We start from the raw sequence: 16,059 nt of genomic DNA on the forward strand, positions 1-16,059 counted from the left end.
CAGATCAGCAAAAGTGAGTTTTCTGCTGCAGAAGCAGAAGCGCAGGATGCCTGGGGAGAGGTGTGTCTGCCTTTTCCCTGCTGGAAGAATTTGTCCCATTTCCTTGTCACACGTTCGAGTGGCTGTGCTCCTTCAGGCTTTTAAGTAGTTCCAGGCACATATATCAAGGAGGGCTCGTAAAGAAGAAGAGTCTGCAGGCCACAACCTGAGTTGCCAGAGGTGGCACACAGCAGAGGGGTGGAAGGGCTAATGGGTGGGGACATCTTCAAAAAGACATTAATGAAAGACAGCGACTCAGGGTTTCTGTGTCCTCCTCACATCTAAATGCAGTAGGAGCTTGGAGCTCCCAATTTACATGGGTCCTGCTGGTGAAGGGCCTACCAGCATTTCTTGCCCTTTGGAGAAGGAATATCTCTCAGCTTCTGCTGAGCTCAGAATTTAGTGAGAGCTGGGAAATCCTACATGGTAGCATCTCATCCCTTGGAGCAGAAACTTCCCAGCTTTTGCTGTGCTGTTGGCGGCCAATTTAACCTCAGATTTTTGAAAGACTGCTGTTCCCTGCATTAGAACACACTGTGTGTCTGTACTGGACTCTGCGTGTCTACTTTTATCCCTGTATTGGGAGGAAGGATGTCTGCATCTCCCTGCAGGAAACCTCAAAGACTTGTAAAGGCAGCCAGCAACAGAGAAAGGGGCTCACTCTTGATACTCTGAAGGAGGATTTCACCATAACCCTGTGTGGGTGGAACGTTCGTACCTGTCTCCATGCTCTCAGCATCTGCAGACATGCAGTTACTCCACATGTCAGACAAAAAAGAAGAGTTTCCCAACTGCCGATTTGATGCTCAATTACAGAATGGAGCATGACAGCTACTACTACCATGTATTAATAGCTCTGCTTCACTGTATGGCTTTAACAGCTGTAGCAACCAAGATTTATAATGACACATTACGTTCAGCAGTGCATCACGCAAGGAAACTAATCTGACAGTGCCAGGTCACTGAGCTGACTTACAAGCTTTTAAGTGTGTTTCTTCTGCCAAATTTGCTGCCCTGTTTACTGAATTGAAATGAACAAGTTGCACTGTGTTCATAAAACTCCATACTTGCCTCTGTTTTGGCAGCTCCCAGACCCTCCCCGACCTGTCACACTGCCATCCCAGGAGCCATTTGGTCCTTCTTCCTCCCCCATCTTTTCTTCATAAAACCCTTTGAAACAGGTCCTGTGGTGTATATCCCGAAGAGGGGTACACCACAGAACAGGAGAGGAAGGACTGTAGCTGGGAGGAGGCACTGGGGACGTGGGCAGGGATGAGGGATGGAGCATCTGTGGCAGAAGGGCAAGATAGTGGTTGTTCAAGGGCAGAGGGGGACCATGGCTGCCACTGCTCACTGGCTCTCAGCAGGAATTTGTATCCCAGTTGCTCTCAGAGAAAGGATGTCTTTGAAAAATCGGGATCATCCATTATGTCTCCCTAGGCTTGGAATTACAGCTGTCAGTGGGAAAGTCTGTGAAGTGTTAAGACTATGCCCTGGAGCTGGGTTTGTACCCACGCCAGAGCCACCTCGGCCACTGCAGCACCCAAGCAGTAACCTACGTTTTTTAATCTCCCATCTTGCCAGCGGGCTGTGTATTTCCACATTTTCCATCCTCACAGCCCAGTAATCCATCATGCAGACACAGGCGGAAGGACAGCAGGAGGCTGGCTGTCATCAGGGGCAAATGGGTTTGCTCTCCTGGACACTCATTACTCGAAGATGCATTCCTTGTTATTCCTGCAACTTACGCAGGAGTCTCATCCAGCAGGCTTAAAATAGCATTTCAAAATGTCCTGTCCCACGGACTCCTTCAGTGCAAACAGTGAAAAGCGATTAAAAATAGCAAGTGTATTGTCAGGACGTTTAAATTCACTACAGAGTGTGCTGTACTTCCACTGACAGATAACTCAAATTCTGCAAATCAGAGGAGGCAGAAAACACCCCAGGTACCCTTTAAGACACAGTTGAGATATGTCTTTGCTTTTGCAAACATTTTTGTGAAACAAGAACTTGTAAACAACTACAATATGAATGTTTTATTAATACTTTAACATCTGTAATAGCAGTATGTGCTGCAGTTTATCTTTGCCTTTATTGGTATCTAATGAATTTTACCAAGAAAATATTTGTCAACATGTAATTCAATTGCTGTTTTCCAAAGGGGCAACAAAAAATATACTATCCAAAATGATCAGTTACTGTCATAAGGCAATATTTGAGGCATTAATATTGCTGAGAGGCAAGATCATTCACTATTTTAACTTCCAAGTGAGACATTTCCTTACTGGTGGTTATGCCTGTATTATTTATGCTACCACTTCTTTTTGAGTTCCCCATTTCTCCTTCTTGTTTTAGAAACATGGGAAAAAATGTTGAGAGAGACCTGGATCCTCATGTCCAACTCTGTACCACCACAGACAATCATATTATGTATTTTCTAGCTCCATCTTGAAAAGTTAGTTTTATTCCCCTCTCTCCTGTGATGCTTTGAATTCATGATCATCTCATTGGACAAAAAAGATGGTAACTTGCCTTAAATCTGATTCTTGTGACAATTTTATCCTTTAACTTAAATAGGTCTTTTTGTTTCCTGCTCTTTATTCCGATGGCGAGTTATCAGAGAAAAAGAAATAAGTAAATAGACCCACCCACCCATCCCATATTCCTGCTCATCTTTGGCTGTGTTGGTGACGCAAGGCAAGTCTTTTGCTTGGCAAAGAGGAGCTTCTCAATTTCCTCTTACAAGGTCAGCTCCGTGTGTGTGCACATTTTAATTCATCTTTCTTGACTGTGTATGACCAAACAGTCTAACAGCTGTGTGTGTGTGTTGTTTTTTTTTCCTCAAGGCTTTGTAAATACTTTTTTAGCTCTACTACAAATACATCAACTGGCCTGTCCTAGGATAAGCTTTGTTGTTTTTTTTTTCTCTGCTGAGTCCTGATTATCCTACAGAAGGCAAATACTCCAGGTCTCTTCCTTCTCTCTTCCTTTGTTGCAACATCGACGGTTTACAGCAGAAATTTCAGCCTCTATCCCTGCAGTGCGTGATCTCGCACCGTGTACTACTAAACGCCAGCCGGTTTTTATTACTCTGTATCTCCAAATTATTGCTTCCTAATAGTTCTGTCCTCCTCCACGTCTCCAGTGCCTCCCACCGCCCATCAACTGTGGTTTTCAGTAGCACGCTGTTTCAACACTTTCGCCGTGTCCTTGCCAGTGCATCCTTGGCAGTTTCTGTGTTAACTTTTAGTCTGGCTGTTTCTGATGAGGCACTATACTAAACTCTTTAGCAGAGCCTGGAAATGTTGGATCTACGCTGACAGTTGTTCTGCCCGGGAGAAGGCACCTTTGGGAAAGCCATGCTGTGTTTCAGTCTGCTTTCCACTGTGGTTCACTCCCCTGTCTTCGGTTATTCCCTTGAAATGTTTAGGACGTTGCCTTCCCTTCCATATACAGTTGTACACATATTGCGGGGGGGGGGAGGGAAGGAAGCGACCATTGGGCGCCCCCCACTGCCACCTGTGGGGCGAGCCCCTGGAGCTCCATGACGCGGGGGGCCAACCCCGCTGTCTCCCCACCCGGATTCCCGCCGGGCTCCTGGGCCCAGCGCCCGGCGGCCCCAACAGCGGCCAAAGCCGCCCCCACTCCCCCGCGGCGGGAGGGCTGGGACGGAGGCGGAGAGGGGAAGGGAGGGGGGAGCCCCGCCGCAGCGGCCGTTAGTGGGGCGGCCGTTACGGGGCCGGCTGTTACTGGGGTCAGCCGTTACTGGGGCCGGCCGCCTCACGCCCCGCCCGCCGGTTACCTCACGGCGGGGATGGGGAGGGGGTAGGGGCGGGGCGGCGGCGCAGCGATAAAGGGCGGGCTCGGGGAGTGGGGGGGGCGTACGCGCAAGGCTGGCGCGGTCGTTCGGGGTGCACGGCGCGGCTTGAGCGGTGAGCGGCCTGGGTAGGCGGTTCGGGGCTCCGCTACGGGGCGGCGGGCGGGGTTGCTTAACGAGAGGAATCTCCTCCAGGCAGGCGCTCGGTGACGCTTTTAAAATTACTGTGGTTATTTAACGGCGCGTTCCGCGCGGGGCAGGTGAGTGCGGGTCCTGAGCTGCAGTTGTAGCCGTCTCGCAGCGGGGCAGCCTGATGCTCAGCTCTCCCCTCTCAAGAGAAAACGTCCCTGAGAGGAGCAGTGCCGCCGGGGTTTGAGGGGGCTTGTACTGTTGTAGCGTCACAGGGGTGCTGCTTGCTGCAGGTACGGTTGCCTACATTTTTTTAGGTGTTGTGTCAAGTTATACGCCTTACAGGGGGAAAAAAGCTGCTGCTGCGGAGTAATGTGCTTCATGATGAGAAAGGTGAAGGCACGTTGTCCTTGCTCCTCCTGCCTCTGATTCGAGGTTTGCATCCAAGTGAAGCTATGGTACTCTACACTTGGTATTAAAAATAGGTGGTGCTTATCTTGACTTTGGAGTTGCTTTTTTCCTGGTCAATGAGCATCTTCAAGTATCAGATCTTCTTGTGATGGAAGGTGTTGGTGGTGAAAGGAGGCATGTGAGCTGCTAGCACCCCAAGTACTTTAAAGCTACTAAGATCCTATTGTCACTGATGTAAATCTTGCAGAGTAGGCAACACATGAGTGATTTGGGGATGGGAGGCTTCATAGGCTGACAGCCTGAGAGAATTAAACTATCTGCTGTGTGAGAAATGAAATGCTTCAGCTTCCTGCCACAAGGGCAGCAATACACATTGTTTTCCTAGATGAGGCTCACCAAACAGAACCAAGTGTGTGCAATGGGGTGGGAGGCACTTTGCTAAGTCCTTTCTGGTTGCTGGGTGGGCTGCGTGTGTTGTCTTGGCTGCTGAGAAGGTTACAAATAGAAAGGAGAGGGTGTACCTTCAGAGATAGTAGCTGGAAGCACTTGCAGCTTAAGCTAGAAGTCATGGAAGACTATGTAGTGGTTTGAAGGTGAAAATGTACTTGAATGTGTTTGAAGTGCCTGAGTGCAACTGTTGGCAGGCTTGATTCCTCTGGGTTTATGCTGCATTGCAGTCTTAAGGATTGAGTTTGAAGAACTCCTTTATTTGTTGTGGACTAATTATCTCAGGAACCACAGGTTTGTTTCCTGCCTGCTGGGGCTTATGTGACCCACAGCAGCAGAGTTTGTAATGTAAGCTTATGCTTAAGGGCAGAAATTGCTTCCCTGGGACCACTTCTACCTTTCTGTGTATTTTATCCCAGATTTGATCCTCTCCTGTAGAGGAGGTGACAGGTCAAATGAGCTGTGCAAAAATTAGAAGCTGTAAGAGGAGAGGCATGAAATGACAATAGCTGGTCTTTGAATCTTGCTTGAAAAGTGTTCCATGCACTATGTTGATGCATGTTAGGAAACTATATGGTTGAGTCTTAAACAAGGTAGGCAAGAGTCTTGCTTAAGTCTAACTAGTCTGACCTTGGCAGCTGCAGCCCTCACAAGTACTTGGGGCAGAAGAAGGTGAGGTCTCAATTAGTCTGTAGCTGTCAGGAAGCACCTGGCTGCAATAGAAACCTGGAACACTTAAAAAGATAAGTGTATTAATACCAGTTGGAGTTGTGTGACTATAGAACATACGTAAGTATCTGCATGCTTCAGAACACAAGCCACGTAAGCACAAGAGAATGATCTGGTCAGCTGTGACAAGACTCTTTAGAAAGTGCAGAGATTCAGACTAGGCTGTGACCAAGTCTCATCAGCAAGGTTCTCAAGTCCTTACTGTTAAAGAGTAACACTAAGATGATATACATCACCTGAATATAAGCCAGCTCCTACAGCCTCATTTGCCCTCCACAAATGAGCAAAAGGTTGGGGCAAGTATGAATATTTCAGAAAAGGTAGTTTGATTATACAGGGTATCTGAAGAACAGTAAAGAGTTGCTTATGAAGACTGGAGTACAAATTGAATAGTTATCTGACACTGCAGCTGAAATTCTGTCCAGGATGCTGAAGTGTTATAGCTTTTTGCAGGAGTGATGTGTACTTGGCTTTTATCCTATGAGTGGTAGATGCCGGATGATTAAGAAAGGAAAAACTTCAGTGAAAAGGAAGAAATCTTGTACCTCTGATGTAATTACAAGTGCTTTTGGTGATCTGGATGTTTAAGCCCTGAAACTATCACTTGATTGTAACTCTTGCGTTAGCTGGAGAGAGCAGTTTGAGCTTTATGTATAACGAAACAAGTTCAAAGCTTAACTTTCAGAAGTGCTTTGCAGTTACAGCTCTCACTGGCTTCACTTGGTGCTGCAAACCTTAGGCAAAGCTTATGTGTCATCTTTGATAATTTTGCTTTGACACAGACTGCTTTACTGAAGTACTTAATGCTGTCTTGCCAGAAAAAGTACAAAGCCAACTAAATTTGTTTGCCTGCACTGATAGAGAAGCTGAGTATCTTTTCAGGTGAAAGGCTTGCTGGTAATTGTTAGTACATAGAATGACTTCTTTCTAGTGTGTATGTCTTTATGTAGACAGAAAAGCAGAGCATTGGATAGATCTAGGAAGTGTAAGAGTCTGACTTGTCTTTTTTCTTTTTTTTTTTTTTCTCCACCTCCCTACAGTTTCTTTGGAGAAGAAAGCCTTAAGATGGCAGGCAAAGGAAGTAACACAGACTGCATGTCGTGCAGCGTGCTGAACTGGGAGCAGGTCAGCCGTCTGCATGAGGTTCTTACGGAGGTGGTTCCAATCCATGGACGAGGTAACTTCCCGACACTGAAGATAACTCTGAAGGACATTGTTCAGACTGTTCGGAGTAGGCTGAGTGAAGCAGGCATTGTGGTGCACGATGTCCGTCTGAATGGCTCTGCAGCTGGTCATGTCCTGGTCAAGGATAACGGGCTGGGGTGCAAAGACCTGGATCTTGTTTTTCAAGTTTCTCTTCCAAGTGAGGCAGAGTTTCAGCTAGTTCGAGATGTGGTGTTGCGATCCCTCTTGAATTTCTTGCCAGAAGGAGTAAGCAAGCGAAAAATCAGTCCAGTTACACTGAAGGAAGCCTACATCCAGAAGCTGGTCAAGGTGTACACAGAGTCTGACCGCTGGAGCTTGATATCACTTTCCAACAAACATGGTAGGAATGTGGAGCTAAAGTTTGTTGACTGCATACGACGGCAGTTTGAGTTCAGTGTGGACTCCTTCCAAATCATACTGGACTCCCTGCTCTTTTACTATGACTATTCGGAAACCCCCATGTCAGAGCACTTCCATCCGACTGTGATTGGGGAGAGCATGTATGGAGACTTTGAAGCAGCTTTTGATCATCTCCAGAACAAGCTGATAGCTACCAAAAATCCTGAAGAGATCCGAGGTGGCGGGCTTCTGAAATATAGTAACCTCTTAGTACGAGACTTCAGGCCCATGGATAAGGATGAGATCAAAACATTAGAGCGCTACATGTGCTCCCGATTCTTCATAGACTTCCCAGACATCCTGGATCAGCAACGCAAACTAGAGACCTACCTCCAGAACCACTTCTCCAAGGAAGAGAGGAGCAAATATGACTACCTCATGATTCTGCGCAGGGTGGTGAATGAGAGCACGGTCTGCCTCATGGGACATGAGCGAAGGCAGACTCTCAACCTGATTTCTCTGCTAGCACTCAAAGTACTGGCAGAACAAAACATCATCCCTAATGCCACTAATGTTACCTGTTACTACCAGCCAGCACCTTATGTTAGTGATGTCAACTTCAGTAACTACTATCTTGCAAATGCTCCTGTGCCGTACAGCCAGTCGTACCCCACTTGGTTGCCTTGCAATTGATCACTTCACTTGACTGTTTTTGAATAGAGGCTACTGAAGATCAAGATGCTGAGTGTATGTAGACAAATAACTATCAGTTGGAGGCTTTCTAATGGAAACATGACTGCATTGGACTGTCCATTTCCTGGTGTGCAGTAGGAATATGCAACCAGGTGACCTGCTATGAACCTTTCAGTCTCTACAAATGCCAAGAAGCCTTATTACCTCTTCATTAGGAGAAGAGAATGAGCAGCCAGATGTTATAGGAGTAGTTACAAAACTTGGTACTAGTTCTGGAAATGGCTGTTAATATGTGACCTCAGTGGAGTATTCAGTAAACTGGGTTAGTTAGTAGAGGAAAGACTGTAAAAAGTCTTGAGCAGAAGCCACTCCTGCAACAGCAATGAAACTCTGCTTTCTATTGCCTAACCTCTTTACTCTGTACTTCCTCAGTTCAAGTTCTGGCCAACGTTCTGTTCAACTGTGCAAAGGTGGACTCATGTTATGCCTGGGTTGCTTCTACTTTCTGGCTGTGTAGAACTGGTGACTGTATGGTTACTGTCTGTCTTCTAGAGGGCCTGAGTGTTGTTTTCTGTAGTACCTAGGGATACATGGTTCTGCCTTAAGTTCAAGATTAATTTCTTGGAAGTTAAAGATCCATTAGTGAGTCTATCTCTAAAATATAAGCTGGCTAATTTTTTCATGAGTACAAAAATTTGCCAGGTGGCATCTCCAAACATGTAGCAAAACACAAGCTAAAACTTTGTAAGGTGAAAAGTCCTTGAAATGAGGAATTTAAGCCTCAAATAGAATTGGAACCACAGTTTGAATAGTTAGGATGAAAAACACTGTCTCCAGGCTCAAGATAAAGCCTTTCTGACTGCATCTTTCAAAACAATTTTTGGCACAGTTGGAAAGTACCACAGCTCTTTGCACTGAGGTTTTGCCCAATTTTCTTCCTCACAGGTCCACAGCAAGCAAAAACAAACACACAGCCCCTCCACACACACACACACCCTCCCCCCCAAAAAAAACCCAAACCACTGTAAGTTGCAGGATGATGTGCACTTCTGCCACAGTAAAAATTCCTAAAGTGCCTAGTAAAATTACTTTCTTCTTGTACAACTTCAGGCAGGTCCTGAAGGCTTGTTTTTCTGTCACCACTTAAGGGTTATGCTTACTTGCCACTATCACCTGGTCACTGTATAAGATGGTATTTTGAGTGGTTAGAGTCAAATTTTTCCTCTTTATGACTCCCACTTGAAGAGGTATATGAATGCTAAGCAGAGCTCTCCACGGAGGCTGTGTGTGGTGGAAGTTTGCCCCTGGAGGTGTATATGCTCCCTTGGAGGTGTAGGTGGCTGACCTTCCTAAAGGGTATGTGCTGAACTTGCTGATTTGAAACTCCTGTGCATTATAAGGAAGATTAAAAATTCCGCAGTTATGTATATAGCAGCATTAGAAACTGGTGTATTAATTAGATTTTCACTGGATTGCAACAGTAAAATACATATAGCAAATGATCTTGAGTTTCCTTTGCTTAACCAGAGAAGTAGTATGGAAAGACAAATATTAGAGGTATTTAATATGTACTGGTGCAATGTTCAAGAATACTTGTTTGCTGAACCTTTTTTATGACTGTCTCTGCAAGCTCATGAGACTGAAGTGCCTGATAAATGATTTAAGCTTAGAAGGTAAAGCAGAAAGCATGTGGAACACCAATGTATGATTGCTGTTAAAGGTGGAAAACAGTAGCAGTGCAGCACTTAAATGGCAGTAAAAAAACTGTATGTTCCTATTAGGACCAAGAACTTCTAGTTACATTACAAGTTCTCTTGCTTTTATAACTACTTCATAAAGACTGCCTCAATAAAGCAGTGAGCCTGCTCTTTTTTTCAGACTTCTTCGTTTAGCTTAGGAAGACAGGGAGGGATACAATCTAGAAAGCAGACTGTAGCCAAGCATGCTTTAGCTTTATTTTTTGAACAGTTTTGTAAGCAACTTAGTAGCAAATAATTTGGTCTCTTTTGTTGTGTGGTGTTTTTTTTTTTTTTTATTAAAGACTTCCTGTGTAGTCATCCAAAGCAGCTAAACTTGAAAGTGAACCCAGCCTTTTTCACTTGCTGTGGCTTGGACTTGATGTAGCTTATAGACAAGGCATCTCTCACTCGAGACTTCAGCTATGTGGAAGGCTTTTTAAAAACAAATATGATGCCAGTGTTGTGTGTTAAACTTAGTGCGAGCTTGCTGCTGGAATGCAGTCTTAGGTGTGAATAGCTTCTGCATGCAAGGCAATACTTGGCCTAGTATAGAGTATCACTAGAAAGAAGGAAGTTGTTTGCTTAGGAGTTAAATTGCTATGATCTCTTAAATAGCTGTTTCTAAAGCCAACCTAAGCTATACCCATTGCAGAAGTAAACCATTGGCTAAAGTGACATTGTTTGATTTGCATATCACATAGCCTAGACTAATTTATCTGTTTTGTGTGATCTCATGGCTGATCTTTAGAAACTTTTCTGTGCATCAGCTTGTGTGAAGAAGTGGTCAGATGCTCAGGAGTCGTCCTCATAAGCTTGAAACAAACTAACTTATGTTTTACTGGTCTTTGAATGCCTTGGCTGCTGAACATAAGGCCAGGTGCATCTATTGGAAAAGGCAGTGCTAGAAAGAAGGCTCTAATAGATTCCTACTGAGACAGAGCTATGGGGAATTTAAGCTTCCTGCCATAAATGTCGTGCTTTTGCCAATGTAACCTGTTGCTGAGGCCTCCAAGGAAACTTTGTGTTGGATGGCTGGTCCATGGCTTCCTGGGTTTAAGCTTTGCAGGACTGCTGTGTTCCCTGTTTGTCTATTAAGTTTCTCTGGTGTATTAGAAATACTGGTGCTTTGTAGCCTGGCTGCTGGGTGTTAACCTCTTGAATAGTTAAACTATATCCTGAAGCTGCACACTACCTACTACTTTGGCCCTACTGTATAAGGTGTTGTTGGGACACTGTTTATCTCATTGTCTTCGAAACAATCCTGGCTTTGCAGGTAGAGCAGGTAACCTTTCATCACTGTGTTGCCAGCAGTCTACTCCTTTCTGTTTCAAGTTGTCCTAGCAGCCTGATATTACATATGGCAGTGGCTTAGTTTGGTGTGTGCTAGCTGGTTTGAGCTCAGGTTTATCTGGCCTCTCTAGCAAGCAGTAGCATGAGAATGAGTGCTAGGTAAAAGTTAAAAATTATGACCTTAGGCCAAGTCTAGGCTACCTGCTTGATTCAATCTCATTTAGTACTTAATGATGCCTCTGCAAACCTGCTCTATCCTCTGTTGCTCACTTGTGTGTCAAGTGGAGGTTAGAGAGGCTACTATACTTTAGACTATTACCCTAATATATTCTCTCTGGGCAGTGGCATCAAAACAAAGCTGCAGTAACAATAAACTGGAAGTCTTGTATCAGTGCATCATTCCTCAGGACTAGGCTTCTAGTGAACTTGCCTGTGCAGTTTAAAATAGCTGTTTACTTCCTGTAGCTTATGAAGTTCTGCTGGGCTAAGCCGGTCTGAGGTTAAGCATATGTTGTCAATAGTTTTGCCAAGTCCCCCTTGACTTACAGGTTATTGAGGTGACTTCCTCATTGTAAGATAGATTATTTTCTTATTTGATAAAGATGCTACCAGGGAGACCTAGTAGTAGACTGGGTTTTAATCACTTTGGTGAAATCCCTATGCTGATCCATGGTCCCTCTGAAAAGCTGTAAGGTACAGCATACTTCATACTCCCTCAGCTGAAGATTTGATTGTTGCTGTGGTTGTCATCAGCTAGTTCAGTAATCACTAAGCTGGAAGTTAAAGGCTACTGCTTGCTTTTGAGTAACCATTTTTCACAAGATCCTCACACTTTATTTTAACATCAGTATCTTGTCTACAAAACAGTAGGTAGTATTTAAATCTAGTCGAAATACCTAAAGCTTTTTATTAAAACTTAGACCCAATCTTGGGACTGAGTTCTGGGGTTAAGCATTTGGTATGTTTTGTGCCTAGGCTTTGTGGGTTTCTGATCACTAGAATAACTACTAATGTTGGTAGTAACATCTTCTTATCACTCTACAAGTGCTTGAGGAAAGGCCTCTTAGAAGAGAACTTGGACAAATTACTTCAATTTTAAGCTGCCAGTATACTACTGATGGTACTTGTTTACTAACCCTCTCACTCATTTAATCAGGGTGCCATAGTTGTTAGGCACAGGAATAAGCAATAAGCTGACCATAGTCACTGGCAACTTTGTTTAATTTGGGCGTTGGGAGAACCAAATGGATAGTAATACTTCTAGCCTTTGCGTCTAGGTCTTAATCAACCATTTGTTAAATATGGTGAAGCGTATTTCATATGTTCTTTCAATTAAATTAGTTATAAGGTGGGATGCTGGGCTATAGTTGTTGAAGCTTGGGGAGGGAATGGTTGGAGCACTCTATTTTTTCTCACTTCAGTGAAGTGTCTGGATTGGGCTTATCTCTGACTAAAATTGCACTTTCTGTTGAAATTTAGAAGACCCTTTTTTCTGTTTATATCTTGTATTCTTTTTACTATTAAAAGAAGTCAGCTCTTGGAAAATCTGTCTCGTACCTCTTTGGAAGAAGTGAGTTGGTTTTTTTTGTTGTTGTGGTGTTTGGTTTTTTTTTTTAATTTAAACTGGCAAAACAAGGTACGAGAAATATTTGAATTTGTGATGAGCCCAAAGGTGAGACTGGTCACAGTAACTTTGTCTGCTTTTCTTCACTGTTGTGTTCACTTGTCATTCTTGGAAATTGGGTTTTGGACCTTAATGATTCTGAAATTCTTGTGCAAATAAACTTATACTAAACACTGCTTGCCTCAAGTAATTCTTGCATCTAAATAGTGCTGACAAAGTATTAGTGGAGCTTATTGGCCAATGTGTGTTTAAAAAAGAAACAAAAAAAAAAAACCCAAAAAACAAAACAAACCCAAACAAACAACAAAACCACTGGGAGAGGAGAAATAGTGATGGGGTACACTATAATGCTTGGTTTTAGATGTTATTCAAGGTACTTTTTTCTTTCTCATGAATGTACATCTGCCTCAACTTATTGAAGATGAGTTAAGTGAGACAGAACTCATCTTTTACTTTAGAGTGACAGTTTATAGAGAAGCATTTCTGCTTTCTCTGATTGTTGTCTGGGCTCAACTTGACTTTAAAGCATGTCAAGGTGCAGCCTTAGGCCTGTTCTGTGGTGTCTGGTCTGAGCTGGAGCCTGACGGTCTGTTCTGTGATGCACTCCCATTCATAGGCTACTCCAAGTCGGGAGCCCCTGTGTACCTCAACTCATGAGGCAAGGAGGTGAGGAACAGTCAGCAATTGCTCTTCAGGTTACTTACAGGTTGAAAGTCTTTCTGCTTTCACTCTGTGTCCTAAGAGCTGATGCTCCTGTATGCCAGTGGTCAATGGGGGTTGAACCTGTCAAAGCTAAATAAAAGCTAGGGGCATGTGGCAGTCTCCTTCCTGCTCCTCCTGCTTTAGGATTAGAAATAAATGGACTGTAAGAAGTGTGCTTGCTTCTAATCCCCTCCAGAGCTCAGACAGGCTCTAATCTCTCAGTCAAGAAATGCTGGAGGAATTCCAGTCTTCAGGATCTCATAACACCTGCAGTGGAAACTTCTGTGGAGATCAACAGAAGCAGTGTGCTCCCAGGAAAGTAACTGTGAAGCTTCTGTAGTTCCTTTTCAAGACATAATTGCTTCCCTCTGAACTGAAGAACTGATAATGCAGTGGAGCAAAGTGAACCCTCTGCTTGTCACCCAAAACTCCCTTACTCCTCAGCTTATCTCCTCATAAAAGCATTAGAGTTACTTTGGGTAACATCCTTGCATTTCTAGAATGCCAAACTTAGATCTGCAGGTTTGGAAACTGAAACAGCAAAACAGCTATGCCAAAGCAACAGCAGTATATACTCTTTCAGTTCCATAAGGAACTTGTGTAATAGTAAAAATTGAGAGAAACTGAAGATGTTATTGCTCTATTGCTGTGGTGGTGTTAGTGAAAATACAATTGTAAGTGTCCTGTTCTGTTGTACCGCTAGAACCCAGCTTTATCCGTGCTGTGCAAGATGAGCTTAGTCTTGTGATGGGGGAAGTGAGATGCATTAGACAAATGGTGCTTTAAATTGTTGCTGTTGTTCTGGCAGATCCACTTATTTCCTTCCTTCCATGATGGAATATGGAATATTTAATATTTTTGAAGTCAGAGTATTCAATGTGCTCTTGCAGGGACAGAATAGATACTCCTGTGATAGAAACAACAATTTTTCTTTGCGTAACTGCTTATTTAGAATATTGCTTACTACATATTTTGTGCACTAATACCCTAAATACATGAAGTTGGTGTTTTCAGCAATAAAATAGGGTTTGTGTTTATCCAGCAGCTTACAAGGGAGATACATAAAGGGTGTAACCTATTACTTGAGTGTGCGTGTTAGATACAGTGCTTGTGTTTTGCTGCAATAGTGGTGCTGTAATCTCTTTTGCTTCATCTCAACAAGAAAAAGATGAGCTCCATGTTCTATAGGCAAGACTGCTGGGCAAAGAGAGTAGTTAACCTGCCAAATCTTACTAATTTTCCTAGTAGGAAAGGGTTGAGTCATCTTGCTGGAAAAAGAGAGTCTTGCCAAGAACTGTGTGAAAAGCAGCTGTTTGACCATAAACTGATAGTTCACGTGGACATTAAGGAAAGCTATGCTACCTACTTTGTTCTTACCACATTGACTCTCAGCTGAGTGGCTTAGTAAACCAGGAGGAACTAGTTGCCTAGGCTGGCTGGTTCCACAAAATACAGTACTGAGTCTTCATCACTGATAAGTAGTGCAGGGGGCCGTCTGTGCCACCTCACTCTTTGGAGACCAGAGAGATGCAAACTCTTGGAGTGATCTGGCCAAGACAGAGCATAAAGAAGCTGGCCAGTCTAATCTCATCTGTAGCAATAACCTACTTGTCACCGATAAACCCCTGTAGCTCACCTGTATATTTCAGGACACTCCCAACAAATGTCCAAGGCTTGAACTGCTTTGGGGAAATGATCTGTCCCTGTGCATTCCCAGCAGGCAAGTGACAATTTGATGCTGGTGGTCTCACTACCAAAAGTTGGAACATTTATCTTCTGACCTTATGTGGTCTATTGTGGTTCTGTTTCAGCATGTGAATGATATAGCCAGGTAGTTTATGTGCTCTTATACAACTGAAAAATATGTTAACTTTATGCTATGTGTTCATGTAGCTTATCTGCTTGAGAAAACTGAAATTCGTGCTACCCAGGGATTATACTGATTGCACCTCGGGCGAAGGGAAAATTGTCTCCCTTGCAAGAGAATGGTTGAAGTGCGAGACTACTTATTCAGTCACTGTCTCGCTGCAGGAAGGCAAGTCTTCTAAGCACATCGGATGTGTGGCACATGAATTACACCCACAGGCTGGTCCCTTTGTGGATGCCAATCTCTCTTCAGAATTGACTGTCCACCTGCAACAATTCCCTTCTTCACACCCTCTCTCTTGCTTATCTGAATAACTTCTGAAAGCTGTATCTCCGTGTGCCTCCCTGAAAGTTATTCAATCTTGCCCTAAAGGTGCTCAGTAGTGGCAATTCATCTTGTACTTGAAGAATCTTTTCTAATATTTGATTGTAGTCATTACTGAGAAATTAATTTGCATTTCCATACTGGTCCTCAAACCATCCTTATCAACCAGGCTGAAAAGTCCTAGACTGTCTTGTGCTATCAACTAATGCCTTCAATTCTTGGATGAACTACAGAAAATGAGCACTTGAAGCTTTATGTTGTATATATTGGATTCAGAAGCTGGAAACCTTTTCTTCTGAAACTTTGATTCTGTGTGTCTCGTGACCCAGCACCAGTTGCTAGCCCAAGGCTCTATGTATCATGGATAAAAAAATAGTACTAGGATTTCTTCTCAGCGTCTTGATGTTTCTGTCCATGAACTGTACCTGGTATTTTTGTCATGGCATTATGGCATGCTGAGTGCTTGTGCCAAGTCAGTTATTTGCAGTGATTTCAAAGTCCATCTGCTGCTTCTCTAGGCAGCTTCTCCCATCTGGTATTGACAACATCTGTGCTCCTGGTTTCCAGATGTAATATTTTGCATTTGGTGCTATTAGAAAAACATTTTGTCTGAATCCTACAGGCAATTAGTCACATTGTTGGTGGGCAGAGTAACTGCATAGTGCCTGGAGATGATGGAAGTGCTCACAGTTTTGCATTGTTC

At 43.7% G+C, this 16,059-nt stretch overlaps 1 protein-coding gene across 3 annotated transcripts; it reads left to right on the forward strand.

The window, feature by feature from the left end:
• The first annotated feature begins 3,919 nt into the window (after positions 1-3,919).
• Positions 3,920-12,639, forward strand: TENT5C (terminal nucleotidyltransferase 5C). 3 transcript variants are annotated; one of them, XM_065855867.2, is made up of 2 exons: positions 3,920-3,984; positions 6,613-12,639. In XM_065855867.2, exon 2 carries the CDS (start codon positions 6,638-6,640, stop codon positions 7,808-7,810), a length of 1,173 nt encoding a protein of 390 aa, XP_065711939.1. In that variant the 5' UTR covers positions 3,920-3,984; positions 6,613-6,637; the 3' UTR covers positions 7,811-12,639. The 3 variants fall into 3 exon arrangements, with proteins under 3 accessions (XP_065711939.1, XP_065711919.1, XP_065711929.1); XM_065855847.2 differs by having other exon boundaries at positions 3,920-3,971; XM_065855857.2 differs by lacking the exon at positions 3,920-3,984 and adding an exon at positions 4,005-4,420.
• The last annotated feature ends 3,420 nt before the right edge of the window (positions 12,640-16,059 follow it).

The sequence above is a fragment of the Patagioenas fasciata genome, chromosome 1 (genome assembly GCF_037038585.1).
Source record: "Patagioenas fasciata isolate bPatFas1 chromosome 1, bPatFas1.hap1, whole genome shotgun sequence".
In the NCBI taxonomy this organism is placed as follows: Eukaryota; Metazoa; Chordata; class Aves; order Columbiformes; family Columbidae; genus Patagioenas; species Patagioenas fasciata.